Genomic DNA, 15,378 nt, shown 5'->3' on the forward strand with positions numbered 1-15,378 from the left:
TCTGTGCACTAACCTAATTTAAGTTTGAAACTTCAAATCTTGAGCGTGTTTGTGGTTTCTTATGCCACACTTCACTATAATCATTTTTGTCCCTCCGCAAATTCTAACGACTTCTTTTGCTGCACACTCCTCCTTTTAATTTTCTTTTTTTTTTTTTTTTTTTTTTTAAGCAATCAAATGAGAAGATTCGATTGTTGCTAATAACCATTTGTGATGTATAATAATAAATTTGCAACATAGTATATAACTGCAAAGTTGTTTCATATCGTGCTTTACTAAAACAAACAATTTTTGGTAATAACATGTGGAACTCTATGAAAACTGACAAATAATCCGAAATTTTTTTTCCAAGTACAATTTAAATTTTAATTCAAATTTCTTTCTATGAAGACTTATTGTAGCAATACAATTAAGTACAATTTTGTCCTTGTTTTCTTCTATTTCTGACAAAAGCTAAGTTTTAGCATTATGAAGATATGCGATAGAAAGAAAGAGACTTAACTGTACTGAATTTAACGACTATTTTTTTCGATATTTGTACGGTATCACATGTTTCAAATTTTTAAGTTTAAATGATATTCAAAGAAAAAGCAAAAGAACTCACAATTCATTGGGATATGTTATTTCTACAGTTTTTAAATGTTTTTCGCTTCTATGAGTCGAAATTGAGAATTTGTTCTGCTTACAAAGTTTAGTCAATAGTTAATATGAGAAATAATAAAGCTTCATTTATATTTTCATGATCACGATTACTTTGAATGCATATCCGCGAATGATGGAAGTAATTTGGAATGAAAACATTTGTGTTTGTATTTTGATCAAGGTGTGGAGATTTTAAAACCTTTGAAAAGGTTAAATTAGTATTGTAATCCTTATTTTAACAGTTTTTCTTGTTTAGACAGATTAAACGAAAAAGACTTGAATCTTCTGAGGACGAAAAGTACAAATTATTTCAAGAGGACAAAAAAATAATTCATTGACATTTGTGAAACGGTTACGTTATATTTTACCGGATCCATCTTGATATGAATGATTTGCAAACAATTTACTAAATATTATTTGGAATCTCAACAAAAAAAATGTTCAGATTGAATAATACCAGCAGCAAAGGAACTATATCAACCACTCATCGGTGAGAGAAACTGCAATGATACTGTAGGATCGATTGAAAAATCAAAATACTTGAAACAATGACAGTGGCTTTTTTCAAGCAATACAGGATACTGCCTCAGAGTTTTCTGAACACCAAACCATTCAAATAATTGAGTGGATCTGTTCCATCATCATCAAATTACCTAATAGCTTTTTATTAGGATCTATCTAGCACTCTCTTTGAAAATTTTCAAAAACTAGCAGTACCAGCGCAAAGATTTCCAATAAGCTTCTTCTGAACCGATGCAAAAGGGCATCGGACAAAGATGAAAAAGATAAATGATCGAGATCAACTCCATGGACCAAAGGCTAATGACAATATCAACTGCAGAAAATAAATAACCTGCACAAAAAAAACAAGATGCAACAAACTTTGTTAACTTCATATACCTTACTTGTTGCATTTACTTAGTGCAACAAACTTTGATAGGTAGTAGTTGAACATCAATATTAGCTATCCATGGCTATAAGTGATGGACACTGCAGCATGCAAGCATTTTGTTTACAGAATTCAAATTTAAAATCAATGTGAAATCTGAATATAATAAGGGATAGTAGATCAGTCCATCAATTACAAAAATTCTGTCGTAGCAAGCGAGTGGCATGCTAGTATGTGAAAATCAGTTTATCATCTCCTTATCAGCTGAAGTTACTCGTGGTTGCACTTATAATTTCACAGCGATAAATAAGATGGCATAAATGTTTTAGTGTTCAGCAAACAACATGCTGTTGAGAAGAGTAATGGATATTCGAGAGTTCTGATATTCCATTCATTTAAGAAAATTTTCCACATAGAAGAATGCAACATCAAATATACTTTACAAGTGGTTTTATCAGTCATTAATACCGCTGTTCCAAAACACGCATAGTGAAAAAGCCATAAACTGGCTTGTGATCAGAAGCATTCTCTTCCCATAAGCAATCATATTTTCCGGGTCTTATACGACTTGATTCTTTTGCATAATACAAAATTCGATCCTGAAAATTGGCAGTTATTGCGAATGAAGCAATGAAATAATAAATTCCTATCGTTTAATACGCCGAAGTTGACAAATTCATACCGTATATGATGGAATCCGATCACTAACATAATTGTTAGTGCCAAGAATAAACTTATGCGTGGGTGGAAAGTTGATATAAGCCTCATTGAAACCTTTAAAAACATTACCTGAAAATGGAACGGATTGTTTACAACATCTTGAAAAGTTGAGACAATTAATCCTAACGAATGCGATACTGTTTTCTTTTGGAAAAATCAGAAACGGACCTTTACACCTTTCTAATGTCAACTCATCATCAATGAGTAATTGATCGAAGAAGGAGTCTGTCATATTTTCGTGCTTTTTGCTTTGTGAATCCAATGCATCAACTCGCTCCCTACTTCGAAGGCGAAAATTCAAATCACCAAACCAGAAAACCTGTGAGGATTTGAATTTTAGTAGTAATTTTACATGGACATGGCTTCCTCAAGCATCATGTATTCAATCATGAAACAAATGATATCCTCCATTTTTCCTGCCTCCCTCTACAGTTATTAAATACATATAAAATGTTGCAAGATTTTAATTTATACTTTGACACTAACATAAATGTTTTACTATCAAAACTTACACAATCAGCTTCTTTCACGCCAGAAAAAGGCAATGCACCGCTTTGTGCTGAAAATCGCAGTGAATCACAGATTTTCGAATAATCACATATACGATTCAATACTGGTCCATCTGAAACAATCTGAATCCGTACATTGTAATTATATCAAATAAATTAGGATCCCGACTGCATCAATCGATAGGGAGTTGTTATAACATTTGCAGTGTGATAAGTTCTGATTAAAGACACTGTTCAAAATCTTTTGTCCCATTTGTTCAGCACATTTAATCTTGCTGCTAATTCCTGGATTGACCTAATAAATTGTCTGCTTAATTTTCAATTTGTATTTAATTTGAAAATCTGGTGCTTTACTCATCAATAAATGTAATAAACAAAACCAACGAGTCATGTGACAGGCTACAAAAATGACAGATGTCTGGAAAATTCGAAAGAAAACGGCAATCGCTCCTTTCGTTCGAACTGGCTTGACGATTGGACTACAGGAGATGAACTGCCATTCCGGAGCTGCAATTCCAGTGGTAAATAAATAAATGAAATGATATGAAATAAGTACCTAAAAGTATCCGATTCATACTTAACTAATACAAATCTATGCATCAATTTAGACCCTTTAAATTTTCTAATTTAAACCGTATTTTAGGTCCTATAAATTTCTCAGTCTCCAAAATCCAAAGTGTTTTAAAATAGCTCACTAGCAAAAACAGTGGAATAACAAACTTGAGGTGTATGCAACCAGAGACTCCCGAATAAAAACAATTACCAGTTGCGACCATTTCCGTACCCAGCAAAATATCAGATGTGTGTCTGCGACAGCTTCGGTTAGCGACTTCACCGTTTCCTGATGATAATATCTAAAAATTTGAAATTTTGCTTCAGTTTTTTTCCTTTTTTACTTCAGAAAACTCAAAAACCAATAATATGAGGGGCAGAACAAAAAAAAAAAAAAACAAAACGCATTTATTGATGGAAGCTCCTGAAAACACAAACAAATCAGATCAGCTCTATCCGTAGGTCTTTCATTTGTAATCAGTTTTCCGATATTCGATAAATGATTTTGTGACTGAAAAGCGCAATTATGATTTATTCTAACCAGTGCGAATTAAGAACCCTTGCTAATTTTCAGGGTTCTCTGAAGCAGATGAGAATTTTTAGAGTTTGAAATAATTCGAATTTACTGAACTTGCAAAAAAATTCATCGATTTAATGGAAAAAAAGAGAAATTTTAATAACCCTTGAGGCAACATTCCAAGTTAAACACATGACAGTAATTGTTCCATCCGGTATCAAATGCCTTAATCGATCCACTTCGGGGATAGTAACTCCACCGGGACCAAGTACCGTTATTCTGAAAAACTTACTGAGTGAAGCGAAACAACGATAATAATATACATAAGATAAAAATGAAGAGAGGTGAGGTGTGTCTTATGTTTTTAGCTAACAACTTTTGCAACTTGATTCCTTTCCTGATTTGCTCATTCTTGGCTTCCCAAGAGACTAATTTTAGTCATTACGAAAAAAAAAGGAGTGAGATGAAGCGTGAATAACGTTGATCTAACGTTGGATTACTGCTGCTGCTATTATGTCAAAAATTTTGCAAAAAGTCTCATCCAGTTTCAACATCCTAGACGAAACAGGATTGTTTGCAATTGTTTGTTCCCAAAAATTTGTAAACGACTAGAGATGGACCTGAGTTGCGCATGCTTAACGTCATACGTGAAATATTGATTCGTTGCAGCTTCATTTTTAAATGCTATGTTCTCCTCCTGGGCAGCATCCACAATATCATGCAATTTTGGGCTTTCCGGACTTGAAACTGTAATCTTCATTCAGAAAGTTAAGCGAAAATTCTATCTGTATGTTATCAGTGCTTGCCAATTCAAAAAAAAAAATTTTCAACATTTACGAAAAAAAAGTTTAGCATTCAGAAAGTCATAAAGATGATGAATGTTGGAAAATCTAATATATCCTGGTTAGTGAGGCAAAAATAAGTTCAAATTTGAATGGTAATTTTCAAATATCGAGAGTTCCAGACATAATAATAGTGCTTGAAACTGAGAAAACAATGTATTGCAAAAAATTTAGAAGTTTTATAGGAAAATGCATGGGAATGGCTAAGATGAAGAAGACAAAAGTTGAGTTTAAGGTACAAGGAATGTTGAGATTATTGATACTATCATTGTTATCAGTGCTGTCTGGTCAGTCATCGCAAAAGCGATTGACGCAATAGTACTTTGCAACGTAGACGTTAATCTTTTAACCCATCCTCTTTGCTGAAAGAAGATAATATCGAATGTGACATGAAGATATTGCTCACCATTTTCATCCGAAGAATGATGTGCAATAGGTGATGTGATAGCAAAATGATGTATATGTGAAGTGAATGATTCGATTCGTTTCAAGGAAGGTTTCTCAATCATCATCTCGTCATTACCCTGGAAAATAATTTTTTCATATCATTTAAGCAGTCTAAAGTCTAAACAAATTAGAATTATGACTAAATTTTACTGCTCAGGTTATGAAATATCAAACAGAAGATCGATGATTACAGTTGAAGCAGCAGAAGATGAAAGTGGCTGAACTGTTGTTAAACTTGCAGTGACCCGAGTTGCCAACGATCGTACACGATTGGTCATCTAAAAAGTTGTGGGAAAATAGAACCACGCGTCACATTTAGTGCAAAAAGAGATTTGTATTAGCTGGTGCATAAAGAAACTCCAGAAAACTTGCATTTCCCTGAAAACACAGTGTGAATAAATACAGATTACAAGAATGATACGCTTTAATGGTATTTTTGCATTTCTAATCAAACTTTAATGTGTAGAGAACATTTTATTAGCAATAAAAGAAGGTGTGGTTTTGGTGTTACGGGTGGAGGAAACAAGTTTCAAATTGAAGTGTTATTCTGAATAGGATGTCTGAAGCATCTTTGTCGACGTTACGTTACTCCATAGCTAGATCTGTCACCAACTAATGACTGATCTCAAAAAATTTTGTTTTGGGAACCGGTAAATTATGTGAATTTAGCTGTTATATTTCAGTAAGTTCTCTTAAATATTTGATGATGCAATGAAATAAGCAAGTAGCTTGGGGACAAAGCACTCGATTCAGTGACACAAAGAAATGCTCCTATAGTAAAATTTATTTTGTATAATGAATGAAAAATAAAAAAAAGCGTAATAAAAGTCTCAAATCCAGCAATAAATGAAAAGCACAAAAATTAGGCTCGCTTGAAATATTGATGTTAAAAAAAAGTTTTGTGTTCATCATGTGAGGAGAATGAATTCTAGACCGAAACAGTTGAAAGATTTAAATTTCTAGATTTACATTTTGAATTGAAGTGAGACGGAAATTTTTCAACAAATAACGAGTTTGACATAAATTAGGAAGCCAAAATTGAACGCGTAAAAGAAAGCGTTAGAGCTCGATGTTAATGCATTTTTCCTGAATCATCTCTATCTTTTCAGAAGATAACAAGAGAATGAAATGATAGACTACCAAAGGTTTTCAAATTTCACAAACAAACTCAAAAATAATATTGTTTACTCAAATCTGTGAAACCTCGAGAACAATATTTGTAAGCTTTTGTATTTGTAAGCTTTTGAAGTCTGAAGTATGATTATAATCTATAAAGTAATTTAATCTACCGCTAAAGTAATCTAATCTGCCCGGAAAAATTGGGAAAACTCAGGAATAAACGGAACTTTTCAGACTTGTTTCGGACAATGAAGATCATGATGAGTTAAATTGCATCAGTTCCGGAAAGCATTGTCTTCTTCATTCTTCTCACTCTCCGGTTCGAACAAGTAAGCACGCTGAATGGCGAGGAATGTAGCCTTTGCAACTGGGCCTAACGTTGTATAACTGGATGCTGACGTATAGCAATCCTGAATGCCACCTAAGTGTAGCAGTTTCTGCACTATGGGTGGTGCACTAATACCGGTGCCGCGAGGAGCTGGATAAAGTGTTACTCGCACGTCACAGTAACGAACCATTATCTAAACTAATTTTCTTTCGGTGAAAGTTCTCAAGATTATAATTTTTGCTATATTTCAGTGTTTCGCTTTAAAACCCTAACAATAAGTTTGCTACAGAGTGCAGTATTAAAAAATCAATAACATCGAGTAGGCTATTTAAACCTTAAAAAAAGAAAACAGATTATGGTGAGTACCTTGCAGGGTATAGTATGAGGCAGGCCATGTTCTATGTGCCAATAGGCTCGACGAACAGGAACTACCGCTGTCTTGGCACGATAAATCGCACGTCTAATCGCAGTGCTGACACGCTTTGCACACTGCATTCCAAGACCCACGTGCCCATCCCTGTCACCAATAGCAACAAACGCCCGAAATCGAGTACGCAACCCATTTCGGATTTCCTTTTGTACGGGAAGAATCTTCAACACTTGCTCCTTTAAATTTGGCACCAGTAGGTCCACAATTTGATATTCCTGCAGTTTTTCCTCTTCTTTAACTGGAAGATGAAGTAATTGTTTTTTATTAGAGCATTCTTGTCGAAAGTCACGTGTAAAGATCATATGTATTACGTAAACTTCCAAAGTACCAATAAATTTCAAAACTGTAAAGGGAAAAGTAATTTCGATTTAAAAGAAATAATATAGTTTTGCAGTAATCAATATGCTATTATTAAATTACAATAGTAAGGTGAGGTGACCGACTAGAATGGGTATCGATCTATGGTAGATCTCCTCGATGGTAGCTACTCGCCCATCCTTTACTAAACGACCAAGCTTTGTTACCGGAACCCATGGCTTATCCCAATCAAGCGTTATACGACGTAAACCACTACCTATTCGCCGTGGTCCACCAACTTGACTTCTTGTTGAGCTGCAAAACTTTTCATCAAAAATTTGAAGGATGGGAATTTTAAAAAAGAGAAAAAGAAGAAGAGCTAACCTTATTTCTGTCATTAGTTTTCTTTCGACTGTTAGAAAAGTTGAGAAATTAATTTAAAAACAAATATAAACAAAACAGTTGAAACATCAGTTTTCTTTCTCAAATGAATCCCAATCAAAGCATAAAAACTCATTCAAGTACTAAAAAGATGCCATGATGTTAAAATCAACGTTTTATTTCATTAATTTGCAGAATAATTTCCGTAATCAATCACATTTTTAGGAAGTGAGAATATCTGGTGAAAGAACATGGAAGAATTTCAGTTCCCACTTCCACTCTTAATAGGTCAGATAAGGCGCAAAATGACCATAAGGGTAGGCAAACTTGAGTATTTTTTTCTGAGTGAAAAGTAGCTCGGCTCAAATACCTGGACCATCTCTCAGCATAGCCAAATGAAGCGTGACTATCTAAACTACCGGTACTGCTGCTACCAAAACCACCCTGAAATGCTCCGCGACGATCCATTCCATAAAACCTGAATGAAAGTTCTGGAATGAAAGTTTCGCTGCTGTGCCAGAGAATAATTACATACAATAATTCATAACATAAAGATACATTCCAGGAATTAGCTGTAAGATTTCAATATGATTTTCAAGAAAAAAAACTTTTCCAATTAATCAGGAAGTTTATTTAGGATGTAATCAGATTCGGAAAGGTGAGAAATAGCTTTTGCTAAGCTTGCCAGTGATATAAATGACAAATGCTTGGATAGGCTTCTGAAAAAAAGAGCCTTAGTCACTGGAACCTGCATGAGTCCACATGTCAAACACATACACAAAGAGAGAGAGAGAGAGAGAAAGATATGCAAGCCTAATATGCGCAGACAATCAATATAAACTATTGAGACTTATTCATTTAATGGTCTCTTAATTACAATCTTTTTTTCAACTTCACGTTTTTTTTTCTTTTTTTTTAACTATTAAATGTACAATGGATGCCATACACTGAGACCAACAGAACCCATTTACAGCTTCGTCAAATCTCTTAGCAGCCTAGCGGAATCCATTAAGAGAAGTGGGAAACAATACATGCAATTATAGCCATAGCTTCAGCTTATAGAAGAACTTGTAGTGTGTATACAGATACCAAAACAATGCGGAAAGATTGCTCTTATTTTACTTTTTATAGTGAATAATCAGAGTGGACAAATCGGGAAATGTTGGCAAACAATGCCATGCGAGCGTTATTTCATCAGGTATGCAAATGTATATCGTCACCATGGTAACACATTGTATGAGTAAATAGGAAGCAGTTGTGGACAAACGACCATTTCGAATCGTCTGTAATCTTTTTCAAACCCTTGAATACTATGCTTTTGAGCTATAGCTTAAATTTCAAATTTTTGAAGCTTGAAAATTGATAAATGGATGAACTTAGCATTTCATAAGGGATAGTCTCTTACGAAATTGATTATTCTGCACAGTGAACAAATAAAATCACAAAGATCTACAATATTTTGGAATATATTACAGTTTACATTTATTAGAGAATTGTGGTTTAGCACTAAAATATTGTCAAAAAAAAAAAAAACTATTGGAGAAAATCTTTTGCTTGATAGACGGATGATCAGAGATGATTCATTAAGTAATACGATCAATTCAGCTTTTCGTTGGTGATAGATTTAGTGGAAATTGTAATCGAAATGAAAAGATACTAGTTTACTCATTAAAATTTCAACAAATAGTGATTGAAACTCGGCTTATACTGGTCATTTATGAATGCATTTGGAGCTGGGCCAAAATAACGATAGCTGCAGTTAAGTACTCTCAGTGCTTAGTGTGATAAATTCAAATAAGACAGCCTATGAAGTTGTTCTTTTCCTTCCGTTATGGAAGTAAGGAAGTGAGGGAGAGGATGATTGGTTATAATATAGGCCTGTTCAATCTAAGACAGTGATGTATCAACTTCACTCTGCTCTAGGCCATTTCCATGTCGTTTAGCAGTGACATTTATCGTTTGATTATTTCCCTTTCCCTCTTTTGCACTTTTCCTCTGTTAAGAGGAGGCTTAACTTTGGGATATAAAATTGCATGGAGTCACTTTCGTGACTTTCTATGAAAAGCGGACGTCAGAGAAATGGTGAATTTGTCGAGGTTTATCAAAGAGATAACGATTGTTGAAGAGTGTCATAGATTGCTACGATAGAAAACAATGCTGGGTGAAGGCTGTAGGTAAATAAATAGTATTGTGTCAAAGGAGATACAGTGTTAGGAAGTCGTGCACTTCTTGCCAGAATGTGGACGATGAGTTGAGACGCAAGTTGCGCGATATTGCATTTCGGCGAATTTAATTAGCTGGTTTGGTGATAAGGTCTTTGTTAAGAGTTTCTGTGTACGGATTGGAGATTTATTAGGTTTTAAAAGGGTTCTGTTATGTGAAAAACTGCCACTCAGTTAGGAGCGATCAGGTAGTAAGGGATGAGAGATGAAGCAACAAACCTTATCTATTGAATACCTTGTTTAACGAACAGCTTATTTGCTGAGTATTCCGTTCGCAGGATAATTTCAAGTGCTGCTGCATTTGACGTTAAGCATATGTATTTTAGGCATCAGATCACATATACAGCATCTGCAGGTCGACGATCATTGAGCTGAACAAAGATTTACTACACAACATAGAAGTATGGTAGTATTTGAGTTGTAGCAGTTACTGGAAAATTCCATAAAGTACATAATGTGTGAAGGATTATGTTAATGAAAAAATCATTTAAGTTTCAACAGTTTCAAGTAAAACTAGATGTTGTGTCGTGCGAACGGTAAACGTAGTATCGTCGAATAAGATGTAACATATCTTTCCTTATTAACATAGTAATCACTGTTTTTAAAGAGCAATCGTGATGAATATTGAAAAGCGAAGGAAGCAGTAGACAGGTATATTCAATGACTGATTTAAATACATCGACACTAGAAGCCATTACTGTGGGCATTAGTTCGCAAATAACTGATGCAGATGAGAGTAAAACTGAGGATGAAAAGCCGGTTGAAATGATTAGTGAACAAATTGGTACCGCTTCGTTGCTGTACAGTAACTTGACTACAACAATCAGTGAATCGTCTCTCAAGATATCTTCGTCGATCAGTGAATCATCTCTCAAGATATCTTCGTCGATCAGTGAATCGTCTCTCAAGGTATCTTCGTCGCAAGAAATCGATGAAGCTCAAGCGAATGCCGAAACGGCTATTTTATCGGAAATTGGAAGTATGCCATCATCGACTTTGGCATCTGAAGAAGGAGTTACAACACCACCGCCATCACCAACAACAAGGAAAACCTCAGTCAAACCAAGGTCAGGTTTTCGTAAATATATGGGAAATTCGTCTTAGAATAAAACGACTAAATCAGCCTTCATCAAACTGTAGTTAACAGCATTAGTGTACATGAACATTAGGCAAAACTCAATAAATTCTACTTTATCTCTTTTTACAAGTTCGAAAATTTCAGTTTGTTTTCATTAGCTCAAGTTTCACATAAACTCGGTGAACTTTGGTCAAGCGCACGAGAACGCGTTTTTGGTGAAGATTATTGGATACCTTCCGATTGTTATGAAGTATTTCATTTCTTCCTCCATACATATGACATTAATAGATGTTAACTATTGGTTTCATTTAACAGAAGACTGTGTATTTTACTGATTCTATTGTTTAGGTAGTGCCATTTCCGGTAGAGTTGTTGCGAGCTCATAATTCCGTCTATCCTCACAGTAATAGCAAAAAGGGACTGCGCGTTGTACAGGGCACACTGAAGAATCGACCTGCAGCACCACTATTCCATGTGCTATTTTCGAAGGAAAATGAAGAAAAAAACGATAATAGACGAGAAGAGGTTGAATTGCTTGTTACTGTAAGCATATTCCGAACCCATGAAATTCAAGAAGCTATCGATTTATGTAATCGGTGCTATGATTGTGAAGCACTGTTTATGCTGCTCGGTAAGTATATTTTACTGTCCGACAAGCTTTCAGTTCGGAGTTGTTTTGTTTGTCATGAAACTTTGTTTTCTTTGTTTTTTTATAGTAAACTATTGATTTTTTACAGACATGCAGAGTGATAATCGTAGGCTAGTACGAGATTTGGTAACTGCGCTGCGTGCGCATCCACTCTGGCTAATTGTTCCAATCGCAATCGCTACGAATCGGACCGATTTTTTTGCAGATGAAAGCATTAAAAGGTTTCAAGCGACAAATGAGGGTTTATTTGATGTGTAAGTCACTTTACGACTACGTGTATAAAAGACCTTGTTGGTGGATGCACGCTACGGATCCTTTTTTTTTAAAATCATTTTTAACATACTTCAGTTGTGACGTAATTTTTAAATCACAATATCTTTTCAGGATGCTTCAAGTAACTGCACAGCCGGAAGGTCGTTATCCGTTAATGCTTGCGATCGAAATGCACCGCTTGGAAATCGTTCGAAGACTTCTGGAACTTGGTGCCGACCCGGCAGCACGAGATATTAAAGGGAATAATTCATTACATTATGCAGCCTTAGCATCGGTGACTATGTTAGAATTGCTTTGGGAATTTGATAAGACGCATTCTCTTTTGAATACAACCAATCACGATGGATATACTCCTGTACTGATTGCAATCCGGAATGCAAATCCACGGATAGTATCAACTTTGATCTCACATGGTGCTGAAGTCAATATTCGTGTTGCTGGTCGATCTCCACTTTTTGAAGCGATGCAAAGTAAAGGAAAATCAGCGGAAGTAATCCGGACATTACTTGAAGCTTCTCCCAAATTACTGCATGAAAAAGATCCAGCTACAGGGAACACAATATTACACGCAGCACAGTTTAAAACACCGTTAATGGGATTACTATCCCTTAAACACAAGGAACTTGATCTGAATGCTCGAAACAATGCTGGACAGGCACCGATTCATATGTACGTCAGTAAAGGTGATGTTGGTTAGTGGTTTACGTAATCAGTCCATTTTTCTTTTTTTCTTTTTTTTGTCCTTTTTTTTCAGTTTACTCTTCCACAACATAGGCATTGTTTATCTCCGTGAGAAGTCGAGACGTATTTCTACATTTCATACATATCCATAATGTTGTTCCAGATATTTATGTTAAGTACAAACCGTCTTGATTAATTAAATAATTCCTAGGTATGGTTATGAGTTTGTCGTCCTATAATTGCGATTTGAATGTGCCAGATCGAAGTGGTGATACCGCTCTTCATTTATCTGTTTCAAGAAGGGACCTATTAATGACTCGATTGCTTCTCTGCTTAGGCGCTGATCCAAACGTAAAAAATAAACATGGTGAGACTCCGCGACATCTTGCTTCTAAGCTTCAGGAGTAAGTTCAGCGTTTTGATGGTTACAAAGTTTCTAGATTATATTTCGTTTGTAAACTTGTTCACAAAAGCATTACTTTCAGATGGGATTTGGTAAAAAGTCTTGCAATTTGTGGTGCACGTCGCTGTGAAAGTGGAGGGAAAAGTGGATGTGTTTCTGGATGTGTGAACGGCAAGAAGCTGGATGAAATGAAGGATGTTTCATGGTCATTGATAGAAAGTGCTGAAAATTATATGATTCCTCGAACTGGTAGTTCTGCCTTCATGGATGACCTGGAAACATCCGTAGATGTTAAAGTCAGCAACTCTATTCAGGATTTTAAGCAGAAGGTTTGTAGCGGTGTTGCTTTTTTGAATTTACTGTAACGTGGAATTTTAAAACCTGGAAGCTGATACTTGTTTTGTCATTACCGGTATATTTTAGTTTTGTTACGAACAAATGATGAAGAAATTGGAAGAATTAGTAGTAAAGAAGGAAATACCAGATTTTGTGAACTTATTGTCACTTGATGGTGGTGGAATTCGTGGTCTTGTTATCATACAAGTAATAATTGTTTCTTCGTACGTCTTTTTTCTCATTTTTGTTGATTTTCTGTTAGCACTGTGCAGTTGTTCCTTTTTCTCATAAAGGAGCTTAAAGTTGGGGCTGTGGTGAGAAGAGGGAAAGGATAATTTAGTAGTGGTGGTTTTACTGTTTCAGATGCTACTGGAACTTGAGAAAGTAATGGGAGAACCATTTTTTTCATATTTTGATATGGTTGCTGGTACCTCTACAGGTGGAATCATTGCTGCTGCTTTAGCTTTAGGTTTGTGTTCTTTCTGGATAATTATTGATATAACATGATTAAAATTGCTCCAAATAAGTTGTGGCAGCCATGTAGTAATTCTCCACTTTGCTAATTGAGATTTTATTTGCAGGGAAAACATTGCGTGAATGTCAGCAAATTTATTTGCGTCTAAAGGATCTTGTTTTTGACAGTTGGACCCGACCGTATAATACGGCTTTATTAGAATTATTTATACAAGCAGAAGTTGGCACAGATATGACCCTCGCTTCTATACCTTGGCCTAAGTAAGTATGATGGACTGCCTTCTTTTTGTGTGATTTATTTATGTAATATTTTTTAGTGTTATACGATTAACATATAGCAATGTATAAAATTTATCCTTGTTTTCAAGACTAATTTTGACAACAGTACGGGCAGATTGTTTCCCAGTGCGTTTGGAATTAATGCGAAATTTTCGATTACCTTTGTCAGACGAAGAAAATTCATCCCTTGGATATACCGATCCTGCTGGTACGTTATATTTTGTAAATCCTCGGATTTCGACTATTTTATTTGGAAAAATAATGTTCCAACAATTTCTTTGTATTATCCAAAATTAACAGTGGTAACTTTTGCAGATACTTTACTGTGGAAAGCACTACGACGAACTTCAGCAGCACCAACATATTTTAGTTCCGTTGATAATAGATATATTGATGGCGGTATTATTTCAAATAATCCCGCCTTAGAATTGCTTTCTGAATTAGCATTTTGGAATACTACTAAGCATTTTTTGGTAGGTTTGTAGATTTTAATCACTTCGTATGTTTTATTTTTCGATTGTTATATATATATCAAGCAGGTTGTGATTTTAAAAAAAAATCTGTAACGTATTGTGCACAGAAAATAAAATGCTTGATTAATGGTTTATTTTCTTTTACGGTTTTTTCTTTGTTTTGACATGAACGTCTTTCAGTCAATGCATTCAGTATTAGATACCACTATATAACATGATTTTTCAATATTTTTCAGACAAGTTCAGAAAATAATGCCATGCAGCTTGGTTGTTTGTTAAGCGTCGGTACCGGTGTTATACCAACAATGCCTTTATCAACATCAAATTTGGAAATCTCATCAAACCCATACTCTTCCGCTGTTGCCATCAAGAATTTGGGAGTTATACTCGTCGAGCAGGTTTTTTAGGCACTGGATGTTTTCGATCTTACAATCTTTCATGACAATTTTGGATATAATATGCTGCATTATGGATAACAATAGTTGTCAACTGCATTTTCCAGGTAACTGCAACGGAAGGAGCGCCAGTTGAACGAGCCCGTTCTTGGTGTCACAGCATGAATGTGCCGTTTTTTCGACTTTCTGCACCACTGCATAAAGATATCCCCATGGATACGCGGGATGACACTGATATAGCACGTATGATGTGGGATTGTGTGCAGTATTGCAATACGATGCGTTGTGAAATGGAAAAACTACGTGAACTTCTCAGAAAGGTTTGCCATTGCTACAGAGATATTGATAATATCACGAAATAAAATTTAAAAATCTCCCAGAGCATTTAATTGCGTCAACTCTAAAGTTTATCCTCTCCATATCGAAATATTTTTAAAACTTG

At 35.1% G+C, this 15,378-nt stretch overlaps 3 protein-coding genes across 3 annotated transcripts in view; 1 reads left to right on the forward strand and 2 right to left on the reverse strand.

The window, feature by feature from the left end:
* Positions 1–1,765: 1,765 nt before the first annotated feature.
* On the reverse strand, positions 1,766–5,502 carry LOAG_07278 (endonuclease/Exonuclease/phosphatase). Its single transcript, XM_020447388.1, has 11 exons — positions 5,310–5,502; positions 5,078–5,195; positions 4,450–4,576; positions 3,994–4,108; positions 3,717–3,823; positions 3,481–3,614; positions 3,145–3,267; positions 2,764–2,873; positions 2,420–2,570; positions 2,214–2,320; positions 1,766–2,130 (listed from the first exon to the last, which is right to left on the reverse strand). Exons 1-11 carry the CDS (start codon positions 5,394–5,396, stop codon positions 1,993–1,995), a joined length of 1,317 nt encoding a protein of 438 aa, XP_020302375.1. The 5' UTR covers positions 5,397–5,502; the 3' UTR covers positions 1,766–1,992.
* Positions 5,503–6,407: 905 nt separating this feature from the next.
* Positions 6,408–8,156, reverse strand: LOAG_07279 (40S ribosomal protein S2). Its single transcript, XM_003142812.2, has 4 exons — positions 8,044–8,156; positions 7,439–7,607; positions 6,932–7,210; positions 6,408–6,758 (listed from the first exon to the last, which is right to left on the reverse strand). Exons 1-4 carry the CDS (start codon positions 8,139–8,141, stop codon positions 6,513–6,515), a joined length of 792 nt encoding a protein of 263 aa, XP_003142860.1. The 5' UTR covers positions 8,142–8,156; the 3' UTR covers positions 6,408–6,512.
* Positions 8,157–10,496: 2,340 nt separating this feature from the next.
* Positions 10,497–15,378, forward strand: part of LOAG_17664 (phospholipase A2) — a 5,817-nt gene continuing 935 nt past the window's right edge. The window contains exons 1-14 of the mRNA XM_020450327.1: positions 10,497–10,962; positions 11,118–11,223; positions 11,322–11,604; positions 11,711–11,876; positions 12,007–12,587; positions 12,788–12,980; positions 13,062–13,308; positions 13,403–13,522; positions 13,679–13,784; positions 13,897–14,050; positions 14,158–14,276; positions 14,384–14,541; positions 14,778–14,939; positions 15,044–15,256. Of these exons, the coding sequence (XP_020306008.1) occupies positions 10,556–10,962; positions 11,118–11,223; positions 11,322–11,604; positions 11,711–11,876; positions 12,007–12,587; positions 12,788–12,980; positions 13,062–13,308; positions 13,403–13,522; positions 13,679–13,784; positions 13,897–14,050; positions 14,158–14,276; positions 14,384–14,541; positions 14,778–14,939; positions 15,044–15,256 (3,015 nt within the window). The 5' untranslated portion in view covers positions 10,497–10,555. The remainder of the gene's footprint in view (positions 10,963–11,117; positions 11,224–11,321; positions 11,605–11,710; positions 11,877–12,006; positions 12,588–12,787; positions 12,981–13,061; positions 13,309–13,402; positions 13,523–13,678; positions 13,785–13,896; positions 14,051–14,157; positions 14,277–14,383; positions 14,542–14,777; positions 14,940–15,043; positions 15,257–15,378) is intronic.

This window comes from Loa loa (assembly GCF_000183805.2).
Source record: "Loa loa unplaced genomic scaffold supercont3.110, whole genome shotgun sequence".
Taxonomy (NCBI): domain Eukaryota; kingdom Metazoa; phylum Nematoda; class Chromadorea; order Rhabditida; family Onchocercidae; genus Loa; species Loa loa.

Coding starts and splice junctions, on each gene's coding strand:
- LOAG_07278 (XM_020447388.1), bottom strand. CDS start 5,396: ATGACCAATCGTGTACGATCGTTGGCAACTCGGGTCACTGCAAGTTTA. Junction 3,824..3,993: donor CTTGGAATGTTGCCTCAAGG/GTTATTAAAATT, acceptor TGCGCTTTTCAG/TCACAAAATCATTTATCGAA. Junction 2,321..2,419: donor GACATTAGAAAGGTGTAAAG/GTCCGTTTCTGA, acceptor TTCCATTTTCAG/GTAATGTTTTTAAAGGTTTC.
- LOAG_07279 (XM_003142812.2), bottom strand. CDS start 8,141: ATGGATCGTCGCGGAGCATTTCAGGGTGGTTTTGGTAGCAGCAGTACC. Junction 7,608..8,043: donor TATGCTGAGAGATGGTCCAG/GTATTTGAGCCG, acceptor AAAGTTTTGCAG/CTCAACAAGAAGTCAAGTTG. Junction 7,211..7,438: donor ATAGATCGATACCCATTCTA/GTCGGTCACCTC, acceptor GAAAAACTGCAG/GAATATCAAATTGTGGACCT.